At 55.0% G+C, this 23,626-nt stretch overlaps 1 protein-coding gene across 2 annotated transcripts in view; it reads left to right on the top strand.

Annotated features, from left to right (window-relative positions):
* Positions 1-23,626, top strand: part of LOC309653367 (S-geranylgeranyl-glutathione receptor P2RY8-like) — a 49,919-nt gene extending 26,293 nt beyond the window's left edge. For both annotated transcript variants that reach the window (XM_082447982.1, XM_082447981.1), the window contains exon 2: positions 22,116-23,626. In XM_082447982.1, the coding sequence (XP_082304108.1) occupies positions 22,143-23,204 (1,062 nt within the window). In that variant the 5' untranslated portion in view covers positions 22,116-22,142 and the 3' untranslated portion in view covers positions 23,205-23,626. The remainder of the gene's footprint in view (positions 1-22,115) is intronic.

Genomic DNA, 23,626 nt, shown 5'->3' with positions numbered 1-23,626 from the left:
CCCACTGGAGAGCCCAGGGAACTGCATCCAATCTCCTGGGATAAACCATCACGGAAAAGAATATGAAAAAGAAAAAATATATACATACATATATACGTATATATCGTGTATAACGGGGTCACTTTGCTGTACAGCAATCGTTGGCACAGCACTGGAAATCAACTACAGTCCAACAAAAAAGTAATAATGGAAAAACAATCCCCACCTCAACAGGACAGAACAGCCCGGGCTGCAGACGGGGGCCACTCTGGGCCCCCATGCCCTGTCCCTTCCGTGGCTGCCACCCAGGGGGTGGACCAGCTCCAGCCCACCCTCCTGTTCCTGGGGACTATCCCGGCTTAGTCCTGAAGGTCGCTCCTCCCTGGAAGCCCCTGCAAACCCTGCATCCTGGCTGAGGGTGCTTGGCGGGGCCAGGGACACACACACACACACACACAGTGTCCTCGCTGGGCACACGGGGAGCAGCTGAGCTTCTGCGGCGGTCGGGGAAGGCTGGGGAGGGGGCGACCCTCAGACCCCCAGCCGCCTTCTGTTGATGCCATCATGACCCCAAACGCTCCCTCTGAGCCTGGTTCGATCCGGAAACTCCTGAACATAAAGCAGCACCTACAGCATTTAGGGTCTCTCCCTCCTGCCTCCCCATCACTCTTAGAAGGACTCTGTGGTGACACGGGGCCACCCGGACAACCCGGGGTCATGTCCCCGCCTCAGGGCCGCCCCTGACCAGGCAAGGCCCACGCCTGCTCACGCAGCAGCACCCTGTTTCCAGGCTGCGCACCGTGGACCGAAAGCTTACACTGGAATCAGTGTAGACGTTCCCTTTCTTTTTCCCCCACCAAATCTAAAAAGCTCTATTTTATTTTGTCTTCTTTTTTATTGTGTCTTATTTTATTTTACTTTTTTTTCTTTTTTCGTATTCTTTTCCATTATACGTCATTACAAGATATTGAATACAGTTCCCTGTGCAGGACCTTGTAGTTTATCTATTTTACAACATATATAGAAGTGTGTATCTGCTAGTCCCAAACTCCTAATTTATCCCTCCCCGCCCCCCATGCTGTATGTTACTTTAAACATTTTAATTTTACCTTGCTTTATTTTATCTCATTTTATTTTGTTTCTGCGGAAAGAACACTTAACATCTACCTTCATAACAGATTCTTAAGCGCATAATACCATATTGTCATCCATGGGCACAGTGCTGTATGGCAGGTCGCTAAAACTTGTTCATCTTCCCAAACCGAGACTCTGTCTGCATTAAACACTGACTCTCCATCCGCCTCCCCCAGGCCCTGGCCCCCACCATCCTACTGTCTGTCTCTATGAATCTGACGACTCCAGGGAGTTCCTAATAAGTGGAATCACAGAGTATTTGTGTTTTTGTGACTTTCATCCCACTGAGCGTCATGTCCTCAAGGTTCATCCTTGTTGTAGCCTGTGTCAGAATCTCCTTCCTTTTTCACGGCTGTATAATATTCCACGGTACAGCAGGACCCCATTCTGTGTATATCCGTTCATTAAACAATTAAAAATAGAGCTACTGTATAATCCAGCCATCCCAGGTCTGGCTCTATATCCCAAATAATTGAAATCAGAACCTCAAAGAGAGATCGGCACCCCCATCTTCACAGTGGCAGGACTCACAACAGCCAAGACGTGGAGACGTCCCAAGGGTCCCTCCAGGATGAATCCGAGTCAAAATTCTCAACCTCTGAGTAATCCCTGGGTGACATGCGTGTCCTGTGCATTCCGGCTGTCCCTGGGCTCCCGGGCAGGACGGTCAACCCCACTGCTGGCCCTACAAACTTTAGGGAAGCAGGGAGGCTGGACTCCACCCACGGCCATGGGAAATGTCAGCGGTTCCCACGGCCAACAGGGGCACCAGCGTTGGCCTCCGACTTCCCTAAACTCTGTCACGCGGCCCCCCTCCCCGCCCTTCCCCACCCACAAGACCCTCATCCTGTGCCGGCCACTTCCACGGCCACCTGCTGCTCTCCTGGGCCCACTGGACGCTTTCTCCTCTTGGCCCTCACTGTGAACTCTCAAAAGCCATGGCAACCCAGGAGATGCAGGCTGTCAGCCTTGGGGGGGCATCCCTGATCACAGCCCCTTCTCCAGGCAAGACGCCCTGACCATACCGCGCCTCCTTCACACATAATGACGTCCACATCCTAATCCCCAGAGCCTGGGAGTATGCTTTGGTACTGGGCGCAGGGGGCTGACCTATATCGTTCATGAAAAATCGCTTCTGTTGTCATCATGATTCCTTCTTTGGCCCTTGGGTTATTCAGAAATGTCCAGCAGTTGAAGAATCTTCAGTCATCTTTCAGTTCACGGGTTTCCAGCCTAATTCTATGAAGGTCAGAGAGTGTATCCTGAATGCGTTTCATCCTTTGAAATGTGTGAGGTTTCCTGCAGATTCAGGAGATGTTCTGTGTGGGGACTGTGTGGAGATGATCGTTATGTCCGTGGGGTCCAGAGCACAGATAAGGAAATCTGGGGTGGCCTGAGGCCAAGGGCTGTCCACGTACTGCTCTCCGTGGTCTCTGTTCCCTGGGGTACCGGCTTCAGTGGTTGACAGGAGAGAGAACGCTACCGAGTGGTCCATGTGCATCCGCTCCGGAGAAGGCTCCCGCTGACAGGGGCCGTGGATACAATGAGCTCCTCCTGGAAGCCACGCGCAGGCCACATTTCATTACGGAGGCCAGCGAGGGTGTCTCCGGACGGAAGGCGTCCTCTAGCAGACAGCGGTGTCGGTCTCTACTCTGTGGGACTGGTCACTGTTGCTGGGAAATAACAGGTTAGAACAGGAAGCAGAGAAGAAAAACACAATGATCGTAGACTCAAGGCTGAGTAGAAACTAGTCCCAGCTGTATGAGTGTCTGGTGACTTCTGTAATGAAGCAGACAGGCCGGCTCAAACAATAAACATTTATTCGTTCAGTCCTGGAGGCTGGACGTCCGCGATCCAAGCGTGGGCACAGCTGGTTCCTCCCGAGGCCTCTCTCCTTGCTGTGTAGACGGCCCTCTCCTCCCTGTGCCCTCACAGGGTCGTCCCTCTGTGTGTGTCTGGGTCCTGATCTCCTCTTCTTATAAAGACACAAGTCCTATGGGATCAGGACCCACCCTAGTGACCTCATTGTACCTTCATCCCCTCTTTAAAGACCCCATCTCCAAATACGGTCACATCCTGAGGTCCTGGGGGTCAGGATACCAAGATATGAATTTTGGGGGGAATACAATTTAGTCCATATCAGGGGGAACCTCAGAGAATATATCCCATTCCTTGAGAACAAGGAGCCCTCTTATCACAGTGTAATGAGTAAGCTTTCAAATAGTTAATATTAGCAGTTTTTGAAAAATAAACTAATATTAAATATATTCAAAGGAAGCCACACTTCAACTCATTACAGTCTCTCATCATAAACTAACAACTCTTAGGAAGTGATTCCTGAATATATTTAGGTGAGTCTTTTTTTTTAATCTTGTTTTTCTAAAAAGACATATTATATAAAAATATGTAAAATCCCCTCTAGTGACCCACTCACCACCACCCCCAGGGACCCCACCGTGAAAAAGAGGAACCTTTTCCATCCACTGCAGCTCTGCCCCCGGGCTCCGAGTTTCGTAACCTTTGTGCACTTAATTACATCTGCAGATGACAGGTTACCGTTAGAGGCAGCCTGCTGGGTCCCTGGAGGGTTGGGGACTGTGTCTGTTGCAGGGCTGGTGGGGGGACAGACAGTAGGGTCACCAAGAGAGTAGGGAGCTGTCGTTCTACCCCTGCTCCTGTGTGGACCTTTCTCCGAAGGGGCAACCTCCCGTGCCCCGGAGTGAGGGTCCGCAGCGGCCGGCTCACACAAGCTGCGAGGGGCCGGCTCACCCAAGACCGCCACCCTCCCGGCAGCCACTGTAAGTCACGGGACAAGGTGGGTTGGGGGGGCAGGCAGGACAGGGTCCCCCAGGGATGACCCGGGAGGCAGGGGGACGCGTGTCTCCATTTTAACGATGCCATTTAATTGCGGGCAAAGGGCTCACGTCACATCAGCTCACTTTAGGGCTGTGTTATTTTAACCCGGGCACCCCAAAGTCCTAAAAGTATTTGTGGGGTTTGCCGAGAGAGGACAGAGGCTGCAGAGGAGTCGTGAGACTAGGGTGGGCGGTGCTGGCAATGGTTGAGACTTCCATGGAAAACCCCCACTCTTCCACATCCTAAGGTGCTATTCTTGTCATTTCTGTTGATATGGAAACTGAGGGTCTGAGTTAAGGAATTTGCCCAAAACCCAGATCCAGAGAGCCGCAGAGGCGAGTGCCCGCGGCTGCACGCACGTGGCTACCATGGAGTGGCCAAGCGTTGGCTGAGGCAGGAGGTGAGGGCTCCGTGGGCGCCCTCCTCTGGTATTCTGTCCCCTGACTGGGGACGCACTGCTTCCTGGTGGGTGAGTCGTCACTCTTTTGGTGGCAAACAATAGAAACTTGGCTCATGCTAGCCGAGGCCAACGTGGAAATTGTCAAATTGGATAATTAGGAATGTCAGGGCAGCTTCAGGCGTGGCTGGATCCAGGGGCTCAAGTGGCTGTCCGCTCCCGTTTTCTCTCTTGTCCCAGATTTCAGCTCCGCCATCCTCTGTCTCCCTTGCAGGCTTTAGTGACCCTGGAGGAAAGGCCAGTCGCTCCGTGGAGGTAAAGAGGGTCCTGGCAGCCCCAAACCCCCATCTTTACAGAGCAGAACTCACAGGGGAAGGAGACAGCCTCTCTCTCCCAGCACCTCTAGAGGGTTCTGACTGGCCCTGCCAGGGTCAAATGACCAGCCCTGGACTGATGCCTAAGGACAGAGTGAGGGGGATCCGTGATGGGCCAGGTTTCGGCCACTTCTCACTCTTGTGTGATTGACAGCCCCTCGGACCAGAGGCTCAGAGTGGGACAGGTTCCAGAGGAAGAAGGGATACTAGACACCTGGTCCCCTGCAGCAGGGGGATGTGAGGGGGGTTCTGGACACCAGGTTCACTGCAAGGGGGATGTGAGGGGGGGTCTGGACACCAGGTTCACTGCAGGGGGGACGTGAGGGGGGTTCTGGACACCAGGTTCACTGCAGGGGGGACGTGAGGGGGGTTCTGGACACCAGGTCCACTGCAGGGGGGACGTGAGGGGGGTTCTGGACACCAGGTTCACTGCAGGGGGGACGTGAGGGGGGTTCTGGACACCAGGTTCACTGCAGGGGGGACGTGAGGGGGGTTCTGGACACCAGGTTCACTGCAGGGGGGACGTGAGGGGGGTTCTGGACACCAGGTTCACTGCAGGGGGGACGTGAGGGGGGTTCTGGACACCAGGTTCACTGCAGGGGGGACGTGAGGGGGGTTCTGGACACCAGGTCCACTGCAGCGGGGGATGTGAGGGGTGTCTGGACACCAGGTCCACTGCAGGGGGGGACATGGGGTATTCTGGACACCAGGTCCACTGCAGTGGGGGGACAGGAGGGGTGGCTGGTAAACTTGTCCGAAGTCACAGGCCTAGGGCTGGTCACCTTCTACGCCACCCCTTTACTTCTGTTCGTCCATCACGCCTCCATCTGTCCATTCACTCTGCGTTTATGGAGACCGTCGTCGTGTCATCCATCCCCTCACTCTTCATTTATCAGGAACATCCTTGTGTCCGACTCAAACTCAGGACAGAGCTGTCCGTGTGCCATGCAAGGCCCTTCATCCCTCTGTGCCTCGGTTTCCCGATTTGTAAACAGAAAACAGTAGGGGCTTGTCTCCCGAGGAAGGGTCTAGGAGGACACGTTTGCACACGTGTAGGGCGATTCTTTCCAAGGAACGGGAGACGCAGCCCGAGGGCTCAGGGAATGGTGGCCCGAGCTTTCCACGTCATCCCCCGGGTGCAGGGCCCGAAAGGATGCTGTCTGTGGCCTTGGTACAGAAGGAAATGAGAACAATGGCAGCCCCTGGGAATCTCGGCCCATCCCTGGTGGCTTCCAGGACGAAGCTTTGCGCAATCAGCAAAGATGCTCAGGCCACCCCTTCCTCCTGCTCAGGTCCTGGCTGGGATTCGCTCAGCCGTGGGGACCACAGATCTGAAGACGTGGGCGGTCAACTCCAGACACGCTGGCAGTGACCCGAGGGGTGAGGACGCTGGGATACAGGGACGAAAGTCTCAGAACGTGAGGTGAGCAGAGAGCTAGGAGTTCCCGGGGCAAAGGGCCAGCTGCACACAGGCAAGCGCAGCAGACAGGTCCTCAGGCTTCTCCCTGCGATTTATGAGGCATTTAAAAAAATTGAGCTATAATTCACACGGCATACAATTAACCCTTTTAAAGTCAATAATACAGGGGCATTTAGCACATTCACAATATTGTGCAACCCTCTCCTCTGTCCAGTTCCAGAAAATTCTTATCCCCCCAAAAGGAGACCCCGTCCCCATTGAGTAATCAGTCCTCACTCCCAACTCCCTGCGGACTCTGGCAACCAAAAATCCGTTTTTTGTCTCTGTGGATTTGATGATACTGGACGTTTCACGTAAATGGAATAATAAAATACGCGTCCTCCTCTGTCTGCTTCTCTCACTGAGCGTCGTGTGTTCAGGGTCCATCCACGCTGTAGCCTGGGTCAGAGCGTCACTCCTTTTCATGGCTGAGTCATATTCTACTGTGTGGACGGACCCCATGCTATGTATCCACCCACCGATCCATCCATCCCTCCATCCATCCGTCCGTCCATCCATCCATCCGTCCATCCATCCGTCCATCCATCCATCCATCCATCCATCCATTCATCCATCTACCATACAACATCCATCCATCCATCCATGGACACTTGGGCTGTTTCCACCCTTCCTTGTCAATACTATGGCTATGAACATGCGTGTACATGTTTCCATGTAGACATACGTTTTTATTCCTCTTGAGCTTCTACCTAGGAGGGGAAGTGCTCGATCACATGGTAACTCTACATTTAACTAATTGAGGAACCACCAGACTGTTTCTACGAGGCAATTGGTAAAGAGTGAGGAGTTGAAGGGGACCGGACAAACTCTATCCTCGGTCCAAGTCCCCCGGCTTCCCACCTCATCTGGGGCCACCCTTCACACTAGGAATGGTCGGGCCACCCCTCAGTCCAGCCTGGCTCTCAGACCCCAGACTTGTATGGAAATGCTGATCGTAATAATTGATGTATTAAGTAGTTTGTCCTGGGAGGGACCACATAAATCTATGTGTGCGGGTGACCCCATCAATCTCAGAACGGTCCTTTGGGTTAACACCACCCGTTTCTTGGGTTGAATCATGTCCCCCCAAACTCACATCTGCCCACAGCCTCCAAACAGGACCTTATTTGGACAAAGGGTCTCTGCAGATGTGATGCAGTGAAGGGTCTGAGATGAGGTCCTCCGGGATGAGGGTGGCCCTACATCCAATAACAGGGTCTTTCTAAGAGACAGAAGAGGAGAGACACAGACACAGAGGAGAAGGCCTGTGAAGATGGAAGGCAGAGACGGGAGGGATGCGGCCACGAGCCCAGGGACGCCTGGAGCCCCCAGAAGCTGGAAGAGGCAGGAAGGACCCTCCCTGGAGCCTCTGGAGGGAGCACGGCCCTGGGGCACCTTGACCTCAGAGGTGTGGTCTCCAGGATGGGGGAGGATGGATGCTTTAAGCCCCCCGTTTGGGGTGTTTGGTTCTGGCAGCCCCAGGACACGGACCCATATTGACAAGTTTCCACTCTCTCCATGGGCACTGGGAATCCACAGTCACCAGCTCGCACTTTCTACTATAAACTAGAGCCCTGCCTTCACCACCTCTTACTGATTTATCTATCTTTCCTTTCTGGCCCAGCAAGGAACCCCAGGCTCGTGGGCACTGCCACTCCCTGCCACCCGTGACTCAGCCTGGAATTAGCCATTTCCTCACCCTGAATTGTCACCCTCGGGCCCTGCATCTCCTTCTGGGGTTGGTGGCTCAGCTTTCCTATGGAAAGCTGGCACCCCACTGACCTCATCTCTTCCCCAGTAAACAGCTTCCAAGCTCCACCCATTTTTCCGTTTACTCATTTCCAGACCTAACCGTTGCGGGGGAGGGGTGGGTCAATGTCTGACGTTGCATCTCAAAACATGTGCGTTCATTTCGTTTATGAGCCAGACACACACTGGTGGTCAATCCTTCTACTAATTCTTAGCAAAGGGCAATGTCTTTCTTATATTCCAGATGAAAACCAGAATTCAATTTGAAAGCCCTGAAATGTTCTTCTCAGGCCCCCAGGGGTCATCTTGGACCCTCTCTGGGGGATGGGCTTCTTGCTTGGAGACCCTCACTCCAGGCCATCTCTGATTCCCCGGGTACCCTCGTAGGTTTTGGTGTGTGGTCTGCTCAGCCCGGAAGACCCCCATCTCTGACCTTCTCCACCTGTGCCTGGGGGCTTGGGGGCAGGGAACCCAAGTGGGAGGCGTGTCTGTGAAGTTTCATGTCTGATGCAGCTCACTGTCTAAGAGGGCTTATTATGGTGACTTCATTTAAAATATCCTTTTTGCAGGGGGGCACAAAGCACTTCCTAAGAAGTTGCCAAGACATGCATCTGTGTCTGTGCTTACCGACATTTTAGGGGAGCTTTTCCACTTTACCAAGAGAGAGGTTTCCACAGCATCTTGAGAGCAGGAAAAAGTACGTGTCACACCTTGGGGTTCTGGTCACCGGGGGTCTGAATCGAGACACCAAGGATGGAGCCCCTCTTTGGGTTCAGGCAGGAGCGAGATGGCAGCGGTACCTTGGTCCCTTGTCGAAGGTTCCTTGGATGGTTTTCTCCTTGGCACCTGGGCAGGTCACATTGATGGCAGTTGGATGAAAGGAATCATCCCGAGTGTGATGAAACGGTTGTATGGCTAGTCAGTAACCTAGAGAAGGCATTTGAGTGACTATCTTTAAACAGAGAAGAGCTATTAGTAAATCGAGGGCGTACACCTCTCTCTCTGTAGGTCTGTCTCTATCTCTCTGACTCTCTGTCTCTACTGATCTGTTAAGCAAGTCTCTCCACGTTGTTCACACAGCTGGCGTTCTGGTTCACCCACGAAAGAAGCGCCTTTGAATCTCACAATACGTGCCACTTGCAAACTCCTATTTCCCAGCAGGGCCCCAGCCAACACCCCCCAGGCCAGCTCTTTTCTCTTCTTTACAGACTGGCACTTCACGTTCATTACCGCTTAATTAATGCATCCACATCAGGTTGCTTCCTGCCTCACAGACAGAGGCTAAATGTGCAGGTGTGATTCAGCTGAGACCGAGACCGCTGAGAGGTGCAGCTTGAAAATGGAAACAAAACAAACCAAAAAAACCCATTGTCATGCAAAAGGAAAGCAGAGGCTTTTTGCTTTGGGCAGAATGTGGTCTCTGGCTACTTTGGTGTCGCCCAGAGCTCGGAGAGCAAGACACAGGAGGCCAAGAACACCGAGCTGGAGCGTGCAGGAGGTGGATGAAAATCACCTGTGTGTAGACGGCCAGCGGCATGCAAATCACCTGTGATGGACTGTGTGAAGATTGTGTAATCAAGGGGAAAATAGACGGAGGGACGGAGATAAGGGCCCCGCTTGCGTGTTTGCGCTTAGCGGGGAGCGTCCTCGCCCTGCGGTCGGAGGGTTCTGCTGAGAGCACAGAGGGACAGACGTCCCGTCTGTCCTCCGTCGCCCACAGCTGCCCCGTCTCTGCTGCTCTGTCCTCACTTTTTTTTTTTTTTTTTAAGATTTATTGATTGATTGATTACTATGTTGGGTCTTCGTTTCTGTGCGAGGGCTTTCTCTAGTTGCGGCAAGCGGGGGCCACTCTTCATCTCAGTGCGCGGGCCTCTCACTATCGCGGCCTCTCTTGTTGCGGAGCACAGGCTCCAGAAGCGCAGGCTCAGCAGTTGTGGCTCACGGGCCTAGTTGCTCCGTGGCACGTGGGATCTTCCCAGACCAGGGCTCGAACCCGTGTCCCCTGCATTGGCAGGCAGATTCTCAACCACTGCGCCACCAGGGAAGCCCCCGTCCTCACTTTGAAGCTGGCAGAAGCTAGCGTCCCCTTAGGGGCGGAACAGAGGTAATGGGAGTCTTGAGGCGGCAAAGACGGGGAACCTGGAGGGTGTGGAGTCTTGAAGGCATCGGGTCCCACTCAAGAAAGTGCGGTTCCCGCCTCCAAGTGAGCGGACGGCCACAGAGGACGCAAGCACCCTCTTACGACGCCCAGCGTGGAAGACAGTTCCCATTTCAGATCCTCACTGGCGTGTGCTGGTGGTGTTTTCAGATCTTAGTCATTCTGATAGCTGCCAGGTGGTATCTCGTTCTCGTGGTGTTAATTTACAATTCCCTGACAGGCGTCCGACGGGGAACATCCTTTCCTGTGCCTCGTTGCCATCTGTACATAGTCTCTGATGAAGTGGCATCTTTGGCCCGTTTTTATATTGGGTTGTTTGTTTTTCCTATTGTTGATTTTTAAGAGCTCTTTGTATATTGTGGATTCTGGTCTTTTTTTTTTTTTTCAGATGTGTCTTTTGCAAATATGTTCTCCCAGTCTATGGCTTGTCTTCTTACTCTATTGACAGGGTCATTTGCAGAGCAGACTTTTTAAAATTTTGACAAAGTCCAGCTTATCCGTGATTTCTTTCATGGATTGTGCCTTTGGTGTTGTATCTAAAAATATCTGATTGAAATATGCAATCAGATATTCAGATTGCCATGCCCAAGATCATGTAGGTTTCCTCCTGCATTACGTTGTAGAAGTGTTATAGTTTTGTGTTCTACATGTAGGTCTGTGGTCCATTTTGTGTTAATTACTGTGAAGGGAGCAAGGTCTGTGTCTAGATTCCTTTTTTTTTTTTTTTTTTTGGCATGTGGATGGGAGTTGTTCCAACACCATCTGTTGATGGGATCATTTGGACTTCCCTAGACAAATGATAGATACATGATAGATAAGCAGATAGATGGATAAATAGATGATAGATAGATAGCTATAGTAGACAGGTGATAAATGAAGGGATGGATAGATAGATAGACAGGATAGAGATGATAGGTTGATAGATACTTAGATGATAGATGGATAGCTGGATGGATCATAGATCAATGAAAGGTAAATAGACAGATAGATACATAGATATATAGATACATAGGTACATAGATAGATGGATAGATAGTCTCTCATGCTAGGTCAGAGTTTCTCAGCCTCAGCACTACTGACATCGGGGCTGGATGACTCTCTGATGAGGGGCGTCCTGGGCACTGTGGGTTGTGGAGCAGCTTCCCTGGTCTCCACCCGCCAGGTGCCAGGAGCACCCCGTCTCCCAGCTGTGACAACCAGAAATGTCCCCAGACATTGCCGAGTGTCCCCTGGCGGGGATGACAACGTTGCCTGGGTGAGAACCCTGGGGTCCGTCCACTGTCTCTTCCCCCCTCAGGACCCCTCATATATCGAGATGACCTGTCAATCAAGACTCTTGCTCCAACAAGTTTCAGTGTGTGAATGGGGACCACGGGACCATGTCTAAAATTCCGGCCACACCAGTAAGTTGGCCCAAAGCTGAATTCTCCTTGAAGCCAGTGTGACCCTGCCTACAAACATACACCTGTACCCCTGTCCCCACCAGGGCTGGACAGGATGCTGTGTCTGGGTCCTGGGGGAGTGTCCCTCAGCACTGTGGGCCTCTGGAATAAGGGGTGCTGGGGGGAAAGCTCGCCCACTGTGGGCATGAGACCTGAGCAGGAGAACCTGAAGTATTTCTTTAGTCCTTGGGTGCAGCTCCACGTTGGCTGGAGCTTCCATTCATCCTGGGCTTTGGCAAAGCTCATTTATATGCCCGCCCCCTGAGAGTGTTGGCCAAAAAAGGGGGGGGAGGTCACATCAATATACATTGATGTTGCTTGCCATGCAGTTTTTACATCTTTCACTATTTCTATCCCTCCTCCCCGCTACCGATGTCACCCCTGAGGCTGTCGGCTGTGTCTTCATGTCTTTCTGTTTCCTACGATCTCATCCTTTCAGGCTGCGTCTTTTCTTTGAGATCCCTCCCTCTCTTTTATTTTGCAGGATCATTGCTTTGGCTTTCTGGAGTCTGTCGGCTCAATCCTTTCTCTTTCCCCTTGTGCATTTTTCTCCTGGGGCTGCTGGAAAAAATCACCCCCAACTGGAGGGCTTCAACAACACAGATTCAGTGTCTCTCCTTTCTGGAAACCTGAAGTCTGAAGTCAAGGCATCTGCAGGGTTGGTTCCTTCTGGAGGCTGTCGGGAGACTCTATTCCACGCCTCTCTCCCAACTTCTGGAGTTTCCTGGCCACCTTGGCATTTCTTGGATTACAGAAACATCACCTCCTTCTCTGCATCCATTCCCACCTGGCTGTCTCCCTCCTTCTGTGTGTTTGTGTCCAAATGTCCCCTTTTTATAAGGACACCGGTCATAGTGGACTCAGGTCCCACCCTGCTCCAGTGGGACCTCATCTAAATCTAACTAATTACATCTGCAAAGACCCTCCTTGGAACTAAAGTCACACGCTGACCTACGGGGAGTTAGGACTTCAACCTATGAACTTGGGGGGAGACGGAGTTCACCCACGAGAACCACAGAGTTTCCTATGTCTTCTGTGAGTTTCCCATGGTCGACCAGAAAACCCAATGCAGCTTCCTCTGCCGGGCAGCTTCAGAAGCATTAGCAAAGTCCTGGGGTCACGGGCAAGAAGGGGGTCTTCCACACGAGCCTGGTGGTGAGGGCGCACAGCCTCCCTGGAGTCCCGACCCTTGAGGGAATGGCCAGAATTTCTGGGCGTGATGCTTAGATTCCAGACCAGCCTTGTGTTCCCTCCACCTCTGCAGCATGGGTGCCTGGGGTGGGCGGAGGGGGTCTTCTCTCCAAAAACATGCCTCAGCCTTGGTGCTGGAGGGGATGTGGCTAAACCTGGAACCCTCACCCCGGGGTGCACTGAGGTCAAAGAGCTCTTAGAAATAATCTCCTTGATGCCTGAAGTTGGCCGCGTGGGGGTCTGCAAAAAACATATCCACGTCCTGGCCTCCAGAGCCTATGAATGTGATTTGTTTGGAAACAGGGTCTTTGCAGATGTGATGAAATGAAGGATCTGCAATGAGGTCCTCCTGGAATTGGGATGGCCCTACATCCCACGACAGGGTCCTTCCACAAGTGTGTCAAACAGTCGGTGACCCTGAGATATTCTTTAAAACCCTACTGATTATTATTGATTATTGGCACCTATGTAAGGATTCTGGAAAGACAAGTGCATTAAATGTCATGATCAAATTTCAGGAGAAATTCACCTGTTATGTGCTGAGTTATTTATAGGGTTCTTGCTCAGTGGGAGGGTGTAGTGAATTGAATGGTGTCCCCCAAGATTCATGACCACCCAGAACCTCAGGAAGGGGTATTATTTGGAAATAGGGTCTTTGCAGATGTGATGAAGTGAAGGGCCTGAGATGAGGTCCTCCTGGATGAGGGTGGCCCTAAACACAATGACAGGGTCCTTCTAAGAGACAGAAGAGGAGAGACACAGATACAGAGGAGAAGCCCTGGGAAGATGGAGGCAGAGACGGGAGGGATGCGGCCACAAGCCCAGGGACGCCTGGAGCCCCCAGAAGCTGGAAGAGGCGGGAAGGACCCTCCCCTGGAGCCTCTGGAGGGAGCGCGGCCCTAGGACACCTTGAGCTCAGACGTCTGGTCTCCAGGACTGGAGGAGGATGAATTCCTGTTATTGCAAAGCCCCCAGCTTGTGGTCATTTGTTAGGACAACCCAGGACCCCCCCCCAGTTACTGACCTAGTTAATATTTATGGACACACCCCGGTTTATGACACACTTCACCATCACTGGGTCACTTGGTACCACGGCAACCCTCAGAGGATGAGTCTATATCCCCGATGTGACACATGAGGACACTTGAGTGTTTGGGTGGGGAGACCCCACACCATTCATTTTCCCAGCACTTCCCACATCAGTCAGCTGTTAGTTCAGCGTGGCTCCGTCATCCTGAGTCTGTTGAACAAAATCTGTGGGGTGGGAGCTGTCGCGGGTACGAGAGGCACCACTGGTCCCTGCAGCGATCAGCCGGACAGGGCTGCTCCGCCCATGTGTATCTCAGGAGTGAATATTCTACGTACCACAAGGCACCATCCATTTGGAGGCTCCGACATCACCAGCTCTCTGAAGCCGTGGCCCTTGAACGCTTCGGGGCTGAGGCTCCCAGGGCTGCCGTAGCAAAGCACCACAACCTGGGTTGCACAGAAACCCAAGAAACCCCCAAGGAAGGCCAGTCCACACTGCACGGGGCCGGGTCACGGCTTCCCAGGGTCCAGACCCTCCAGTGCCCGCCGCTGTGAGTTTAGCCCCAGCACTCGGGAAACACTGGCTGTGATGGTTGAAAGGATATGGGGGGGCAGTCCCCAAACAGCACTCATCCCTTTGACTCAGGGGTGCTTTTCTCCTCCCCACCTGAGTAAGACCCACCTCAACAGAGACGGAAGGACCAGTGTACTCAGCATCTCCAAACTTCACGTCGGGGGTGGTCCCAGGCTGGGTGTGAGTGATAAGCAGCTTGGTTCACAACAAACAAAAAGTGGAAACCCAAGTGTCCATGGATGGATGGATGGGTGGACGGATGGCCGGATGGATGGACGGATGGATGGACGGGTGGATGGACGGATGGATGGACGGATGGATGGATGGATGGGTGGGTGGATGGGTGGATGGATGGGTGGATGGGTGGATGGATGGGTGGATGGATGGATGGATGGACGGGTGGATGGATGGGTGGATGGATGGACGGGTGGATGGATGGATGGATGGATGGATGTATGGATGGGTGGGTGGGTGGATGGGTGGATGGGTGGATGGGTGGGTGGATGGGTGGATGGATGGGTGGATGGGTGGATGGATGGGTGGATGGATGGATGGATGGACGGGTGGACGGGTGGACGGATGGACAGGTGGATGGACGGGTGGATGGACGGGTGGATGGACGGATGGATGGACGGATGGATGGGTGGATGGATGGATGGATGGATGGATGGATGGATGGATGGACGGACGGACGGATGGATGGACGGGTGGCTGGATGGACGGATGGATGGATGGGTGGATGGATGGATGGATGAATGGATGGGTGGATGGATGGATGGATGGGTGGATGGATGGATGGCTGGATGGATGGGTGGATGGATGGATGGCTGGATGGATGGGTGGATGGATGGATGGCTGGATGGATGGGTGGATGGATGGATGGGTGGAGGGATGGGTGGATGGATGGATGGATGGGTGGATGGACGGACGGATGGATGGACGGGTGGATGGATGGACGGATGGATGGACGGGTGGATGGATGGATGGGTGGATGGACGGGTGGATGGATGGATGGGTGGAGGGATGGGTGGATGGATGGATGGGTGGAGGGATGGGTGGATGGATGGATGGGTGGATGGGTGGAGGGATGGGTGGATGGATGGATGGGTGGAGGGATGGGTGGATGGATGGATGGGTGGATGGATGGATGGATGGATGGATGGATGGAGGGATGGATGGATACACAGAATGGGGTCCATCCACACAGTGGAATATGACTCAGCCGTGACAAGCAGTGAAGCTCTGACACAGGTTACAATGTGGATGGACCTTGAACACATGATGCTCAGTGAGGGAAGCCTGACACAGAAGGACACACAGTATGCAATTCCATTGAGAGGAAACGTCCGGAACACACAAACCCACAGACACAGAAGGCAGATTAAGGGCTGGGGGAGGGAGATAGGGAGTGACTCTTAATGGGGATGGGGTCTCCTTTCGGGATAATGAACACTTTCTAGAAACAGATAGAGGCGATGGCCCCAAAACCTTGTGAATGTCCTCTGTGCCACCGAATGGTGCACTTTAAGCATGGTCACTTGTATGACAGGTGAATTCAAACTTAATTTCTAAACCTGTATCCATGTGGGCTGGGGCAGGGGAGTGTGAGGTGACGGCCGTGGTGTGCAAGGTTTCTTTTCAAGACAATGAAAATGTTCTGGGATCACGTGTTGGGGGTGGGTGCATGTCTGCAAATTTATGAAAAACTGCTGCACTGCGCATTTTTTAAAATTTATTTTATTTACTTATTTTTGGCTGTGTTGGGTCTTCGTTGCTGCATGCAGGCTTTCTCTAGTTGCAGCGAGCGGGGGCTGCTCTTCCTTGCGGTGCGCGGGCTTCTCATTGCGGTGGCTTCTCTTGTTGTGGAGCACGGGCTCTTGGTGCGTGGGCTTCAGTAGTTGTGGCTCCTGGGCTCTAGAGCACAGGCTCAGTAGTTGTGGTGCATATGCTTAGTTGCCCCGCGGCATGTGGGATCTTCCCGGACCAGGGCTCAAACCCATGTCCCCTGCATTGGCAGGTGGATTCTTAACCACTGCGCCACCAGGGAAGTCCTGATGTGTCCATTGTAAATGGGGAAACTTGATGATATATAACTTACAGCTCAATACGACTATTAAGAAAAAAGAGACCAAGACGGGGGCCGGGGGGTCTGGAGGGGGCGATACACAGGAGCCCTGGACACCTGAGATGCAGCTGAGTCTGTGTCTCAGAACTGCGTGCGGTTTCCTGCAGAGAACAAGCCAGAACTTCCCGCCCGCCGCCTCCAAGCCGCCTGCTTTGGGCAGCCCGGTGCCCGGTGCCTTTTGCAAGAGCCACCTCTGCTCGCCCAGCGCCTGGAGAGCGTCTGGTGGCCACCAGCGGCTGTTTGTTGCTCGTTTCACAAAATTTCCATCCTGCCACCTCCCAGACCTCCTCCAGGTCCAAACCACAAACGCCGTGGGTTTCAGAGAAGCCAGCATCTGTTAGAGGTGATTTCTTTATTAATCAGCCGTGATCTCTGCAGCCGGCGGCCGTGCTCCGGGCTCCAGACACCACGAGGCTGCAGGCTGGGGCTCCGGAGCCCCAAGGGGGCTGCCTGCCCTCCCCTGAGACGGTACAGGTGAAAGCACGGTGGGGCCCACGGCGGGGGGGGGGGAGGCAGCAGCGCCAGGGCTGCAGAGGGTGGCGGGAGCCTCCTGACACCCACATGGGTTTTCTGCAACCCATGCAGGGCGGCCGCGTGTTATGCAAATTCTCACTCTTTTGAAGCTCCCACCTGGAGGTTAGGACAGATCAGATCCCAGGGGGGCGGGTGGCATTCATAACTGTTTGAGCAGAAATGGAAAAAGGCCCCCCAAATGCCACCCCGCCCTCGGAATTCCGCTCGAGGGGGATGGGTTCTCTGTGTGAAGCTCTGTCCGTCATGGGTCTTCTCAGACCACCACCCCCATCCCCCCGGGAACACACAGCAGCCTCCCCGGTCACCCCCCGTCCTCTGTACATTATGGGCATCTCTCCCTTCCATGGGTCCCGCTGCAGCATCCATGGGGACCCCGAGAAGTACGGCTCCCTTTTCCGCCTGAAGCCGAGGATGGATGGAGGTGGGTGGCTGTGAGGAGGGGCCAGCACCCCCCCACACAATGACCGTAGGATGGCACCTGGCCGTGAGCCAGCGGAGCAGAAAGCTTCCCACTCAAAGCGAAACGCAGGCCATTTTTAAGTGGGTTTGCGGAAGCTCGCTGTGCACACTCACCGCAGATGGCGCGTCCCCTGCAGAGGAAGAAAGAGCAGGGCAGGAAGGCTTGAAAGGGGAGTTGCAGTCAGATCAGAGTCGAAGGCTGGGCCCTGGCCTCCCCGGTGGCTCAATGACCACGTTTCCTGCTCACAGACATCCAGGGATGGACGCCCCTGTGACCATGTCGAGACACGTCAGACTGCAGTGGGGATGGGAGCCGTGGGTGTCTTAGGGGCCTGACGCCCGGCTGAGCCCCACACCCTGATCTCAGGAGCCCTGGCATCGTACACAGTTGCGGTCAAATGCAGAAGGGACAGCCTCGGCCAACGGCAAAATAGCAACTCGGTCATCCCCGACGGGATCTCGAGAAGAGAAGGAAGAGGCACGGTGAGAAACACAGACCTTGAAACCCCAGGCAGATGGCAGAGTTTCCTCTCGTGGGGTGTACGCTGGGCTCCAGGGAAAGACCCCCAGGCTGGCTGAGACCCGGCCGACTTTTACATGATATGCTGTTTGCACAAGCTTGCAGCTCCGGTTTCCGAGTCCCAAACCCTTGGGGGCAAAGGGCTTCTCCAGGTGAACGCAGCCAGAAGGAAAGTCTGGATTCACGTGGAGTGAGTCAAAACCCAGGTGAATCCATCAGTGAGACCTAAGAGCCAGATGCAGGGCCCTGTGAGGTGCGGTGCAGGGAATACACACCTGTGACCAGCGCCGTGTCACCACAACAGCGCACGTGGTGCTGAGGTGCCTGCAGCCACGGGCTGAGGCCATCAGGATAATGTCTGTCTGGGTCAGGTCGGGCAGCTATCACAGAATATCGCAGACGGGGCGGCTTAAACGACAGGCATTTATTTCTCCCGGTCCTGGAGGCTGGGTGTCTGGGATCACGGTGCCAACAGGGTCACATTCTGGGGAGGACCCTCTTCCCGGCTTGCAGACGGCCCCTTACAGGAACGTGGCACCCTGGGCAGACCCTCAGCCGAACAGCACACTTCACGGTCCCTCATGGCACCCTTAAGCCATGTTCTTGACCCCCACCAGCTGTCCCCACCCCGTGGACTCCAGGTCAGGTGGCCCAACTTGGGTGCCATCTTTGAAAGTGAGAAAATACACACGCCGCGCTTCTCTTTCTTTCTTTTGTGTTTGTTTGTTTGCTTTGTTGGGGTATTTTTGTTGTGTTTTTCCTACTTTAAGTGTCAAAGCTCTTTTGTCCAGCATTCAAAGAAAGAGAAATCCGGTATCATCCAGGTCGATACGGCAGCAAAGCCGTCACCCAGACTTTGAAAAGCAACAGAAGTGAACTAGGAGCTGCCTTTGGGTTGTGTTTACATGAGAAATTAGAAAGAAAGTGAAACAGGGACCCGCTGTGCCCACAAGGCGGGGTGTAGGCAGCCCCAGGGATCCCTTGTCCCCGCAGGGCCCGGGCCCCCCCTCTCTGTGGGTCTGAGGGGCCGGCAGTCAGGAGCAGGGTGTGCGGACAGCTGGGCAGACTTCTCTGTCACGGGGGCGGGGGGCGGGGGGAAGATCAGCGGGAAAAACAGAAGTTCAGGAGTGCAAGGTTCAAGGGCCAGCGGTTCAGGTTCCAGCAGCTCAGAACCCACTGGCTGCAGAGGGTTTGCATTTCCAGACCAGGTCCAGGGCCTCTTCCCACACCTCAGTTATGTCCATATTTGCAGGAGGGACCCGGCGTGTTGGGACCTGGCGTCGGCATGGGTGCCCAGCCCAGGGCTCTGGGGCTCTGGCTCCAGACTGCTCCGTGAGCTCTGAAGGGCAGGCTTGGTGCTCCCCAGCGGCTCCAGGCAAAGAACAGGAGCTTTCACGCCGTGAACGTGGGCAGGAGACCCAGCCACTTGTTCCCAACTGGTTTTGGTTTTAACGTTCCTGATAAAGCGCGGCGTGAGGAGCCGGCGGGAGGTGTCGTCGTGGGCAGGGACCTCCCACCTCTGTTATCCCGAGCGCTCTGTGGAAGGAGCTGGAAATGCAAACCCACTGTCTCTTCACATGAGGGTCAGCATAAAAGTAACGAGCATCTAGTCATGGTTCCCCAGCCTCAGGAGGGCCCTCAGGACCGTTAGCTCTGTACCATCAGGGTTCTCCGGAGGAACAGAAACCTGAGGATGGAGAGCTAGAAAGATGTATATACACATGTATATTCAATTGCACGTACATGTATGTGTACAATGCACTACCGCATAGATGTGTATGTACATCAATACATAGACAGCCTATGACATGCGTGTATATATATGTGTGCATATACACACACACATATATAACCTACGGCATATATACCCTATTGCATTTATATACATATTTATGTCTACATATATACACATAAATTGTATACACATACTTGTGCAATTGAATATACATGTGTATATATATACATACACATGCATGGCTATGCCATAGGACATATATCTGTGTGTGTATACACACACACACACACACACACACACACACACACACATATATTGGGTTGGCCAAAAAGTTTGTTTCGGTTTTTCCATAAGACCGTACGGAAAAACCCGAACGAACTTTCTGGCCAACCCACTGTATACAGGCAATAGGGTGTGTGTTGTATATAGACACGTATGTATACATGCAATATGATATGTATGCGACCGGATACGTGTGTATATGCACACACACGCGTATATACACACCCATACATACAACTATATGCAAGAGGATATATATACACATAAGTGTACATGTGTATACAAAGACACATGCCTATATTTGCACATATACGTACCTACAAATGTAAAATACAATATATCCATAAAGACATTTATCTCAAGGAATTGGCTTACACGGCTGTGGGGCTGGTGAGTGTGAAATCCGCAGGGCAGGGGGCGGGGCTAGAGACCCAGGCACGAGCTGACCTTGCTGTCTGGACTCAGAATTCCTTCTTCTCCGGGAAACCTCAGCGTCTGCTTTTAAGACCGTGACCTGATGGGCAGTTTCCCCCACTCCTGTAATACATATTCCGATTGCACCCTCTGCCCACAAAGAGCCCGTCCTATGCTTGGGAAAAGCTCTGGGAGCTCACTGGGGGGGTCAAGACAAGAACAAAGATGTCACACACCCGCCCATCAGCCGTTCCATCTTCCCCATGGTTTGCAGCAGGATGGGCTGCCATTCCCACGAGGTACCTGGGCCTCTCCGTGGGCTCCTGTATTGCTGTGCACTTCCCGGGAGGCAAGGAGGCCGCTGGGGTTCCAAAACCACGTCCGGCGGGGACGGTGGAGACGGTGGGGACGTGGCACCTGGAAGCAGGTGCTCGCAAGACAGACACTGCTCCCTTCAACCATGGTCCCCGGCTCCCTCGGCTGGGAGCAGCCCGGGGGGAGGCTCCTCTGTGGGACCACTGGGGGAGGAGCAGAGGATGCTCTGTGTGGTCTGGGGGGAACCCCCAGGAGCCCCCATCAGGGCCAGGGCCGGGCAGGGCATCCACTCCCCTTTGCAGTTTGGGAACGTGTCACCAGCACACCTCCAAGCCCCTTTTCTATCTTCATGTCCTGCTGGTGCTACCGGTGATGTCACAATAAGAGGGTTATTGTGACATCACCGGGGAGGGAGGGAGGGAGGACATGGAGATGATGTCTCAGGGGCCCCAACATCCCCCCCGCCCCAAAGGAGCAGCCACAATGGGTGCTCTGGGATTGGGGTCCCGAATGTGGAAGGGAGTGGAGCTGGGGTGTTGGGGCGATGAGCGGCTATGGGCCAAAGGCAGGAGGCCAGGCCCAGGGTGACAGTTACTATCCTGCTGGGACCACGACGCCAGCAGCACAGCACACCCGTGTGGTCGGGGAGGGCAGCCTGCGATACCCAGCACAGCCCTGGGGTGGGGGGACCCTGACTTCACTGTGTGCCAGTGAAGAAATCGGGGCTCAGAGCATCCGAGGGAAGCTGCTTTGCATGTTGGAAACAGAGTCATTCCCTTGGTAACTCTGTAACCTTGTACCTCAGCCTCACTGCCCTGCATCCTCATGGCCCCAGCATTGACGCCTCCGCACCGTGCCTCACAGCATGCGCCCCATGCTTCCAAGTCGCAGGCAGGAAGGAAGTTGCCAGGGGAGGGGCAGGAGTGCAGTGACCGAGGTGCAGCCGGGCTGTGGGCAGTTACAGGAAGAGTCCTGTGTCCTCTGGCCCTGGCAGACTTGATCCCACACCTGCTGCCTGCAGGGACAGGACACGGGGTCTCCACGTCCCGGTGCGGGGTCTCTTCCCCCCCACCACCACCCAGTGCAGGATGGAGGGGCAGGTTTGTGACCCCCACGCTGGGTCAGGAGCCGGGCAGCCGGTGGTGGGTGTTTTCAGATGGTTCCTTGCAGCTTTTGTGAGTGATACAGCCCTTGAGAACTTAGCATCCATTGGGTCTGGGATACAGGTGGAGGGCGGGAAGAGGGACCAGAAGGGAGGGAGGGTCAGCGGAGGAGGAAGCGGGAGCTGCCCGCCCCTCGGGCGCCGGGGACCCTCCCACCTCTCCGCCCCTGCGCGAGCACACCCCGTCGTCCGCCCCTCTCACCCCTGGCGCCCCTCTTCTCTTCCAGATCGGCCCCCAAACGCCCGGCTCCAGGATGGACATGAACCTGACGCGTCCAGACAACGCCACCCTCCTGATGCTGCGGGACCCGGCCATCGCGGTGGTCCTGCCGGTGGTGTACTCGCTGGTGGCGCTCATCAGTATCCCCGGCAACTTGTTCTCGCTGTGGGTGCTGTGCCGCCACATCGGGCCCAAGACACCCTCGGTCATCTTCATGATCAACCTGAGCGTCACGGACCTGATGCTGGCCTGCGTGCTACCGTTCCAGATCTACTACCACTGCAACGGCAACCACTGGGTGTTCGGCGAGCTGCTGTGCAACGTGGTGACCGTGGCCTTCTACGCGAACATGTACTCCTCCATCCTCACCATGACGTGCATCAGCGTGGACCGCTTCCTGGGCGTCGTGTACCCGCTGGCCTCCGCCCGCTGGCGCTGCCGTCGCTACGCCGCGGCCGCCTGCGCCGGCACGTGGCTCCTGCTTCTGGCCGCCCTGTCGCCGCTGGCGCGCACGGACCTCACCTACGCCGTGGAGGCGCTGGGCATCGTCACCTGCTTCGACGTCCTCAAGTCCACCATGCTCCCCAGCGTGGCCACGTGGGCGGCGTTCCTCTTCACCCTGTTCGTCGTGCTCTTCCTCATCCCCTTCGTGGTCACCGTGGTCTGCTACACGGCCACCATCCTCGCGCTGCTGCGCTCGGCCGACCGCCACGGGGAGGCCCGGAGGAGGCGCGCCGTGTGCCTGGCGGCCGTGGTGCTGCTGGCCTTCGTCACCTGCTTCGCGCCCAACAACTTCGTGCTGCTGGCCCACGTGGTCAGCCGGCTGTTCTTCGGCCGCAGCTACTACCACGTGTACAAGCTCACGCTCTGCCTCAGCTGCCTCAACAACTGCCTGGACCCCTTCGTCTACTACTTCGCCTCCCATGAGTTCCAGCTCCACATGCGGCGCTACCTGGGCTACAGGCCCCTGGCCACCGGCAGCCCCGAGGGGTGCCGCGAGAGCCTCGGCTCCGGCCGCACGCTGTCCGTGCGCTCCGCGGAGGGGCTGGACGCCGCCGGCCGGCCCAGCGTCAAGCGGCAGGAGAGCGTCTTCTGAGCCGGGCGCCCTCGGGGGCGGGGGAGGGGCAGCCGGGAGAGGGCGGCGGGGTCCTTCCCCCGCCCTGCGGGCGATCCACCCGCCATCCCGCCGGGCGCTGGGATTTGGCCACGTGCCCGTGGACCGGCCACCTCGGGCCCCGTGCTCTGCTCTGGGGGCCCATGGGTCCCTGCGACCTCACCTGTTCCCCCCGACATCACCTGGTTCCCCCCGCCCCCCGGAGCCAAGCAAACACGGGGGCTTCCCGTCGGGGGTCAGGTTCTCCTTAAATATCCCCGAGCGACGGCCCCCAGACCGGAAGGACGTCCGTCCCGGAGGTGTGGACCGAGGGTCTCTGGGCGGATGACAAGTTTCTGAGTGTTCGCAGCTACAACTGCATCTCCCTGACCCGCCTCGGGGTGCAGCTTGCCTCGGGGGGGGCC

This window comes from Balaenoptera physalus (assembly GCF_965194825.1).
Source record: "Balaenoptera physalus genome assembly, chromosome: Y".
Lineage (NCBI taxonomy): Eukaryota > Metazoa > Chordata > Mammalia > Artiodactyla > Balaenopteridae > Balaenoptera > Balaenoptera physalus.
The sequence above is the reverse complement of the archived record's forward strand: the minus strand, read 5'-3'. Positions and strand labels throughout refer to the sequence as shown.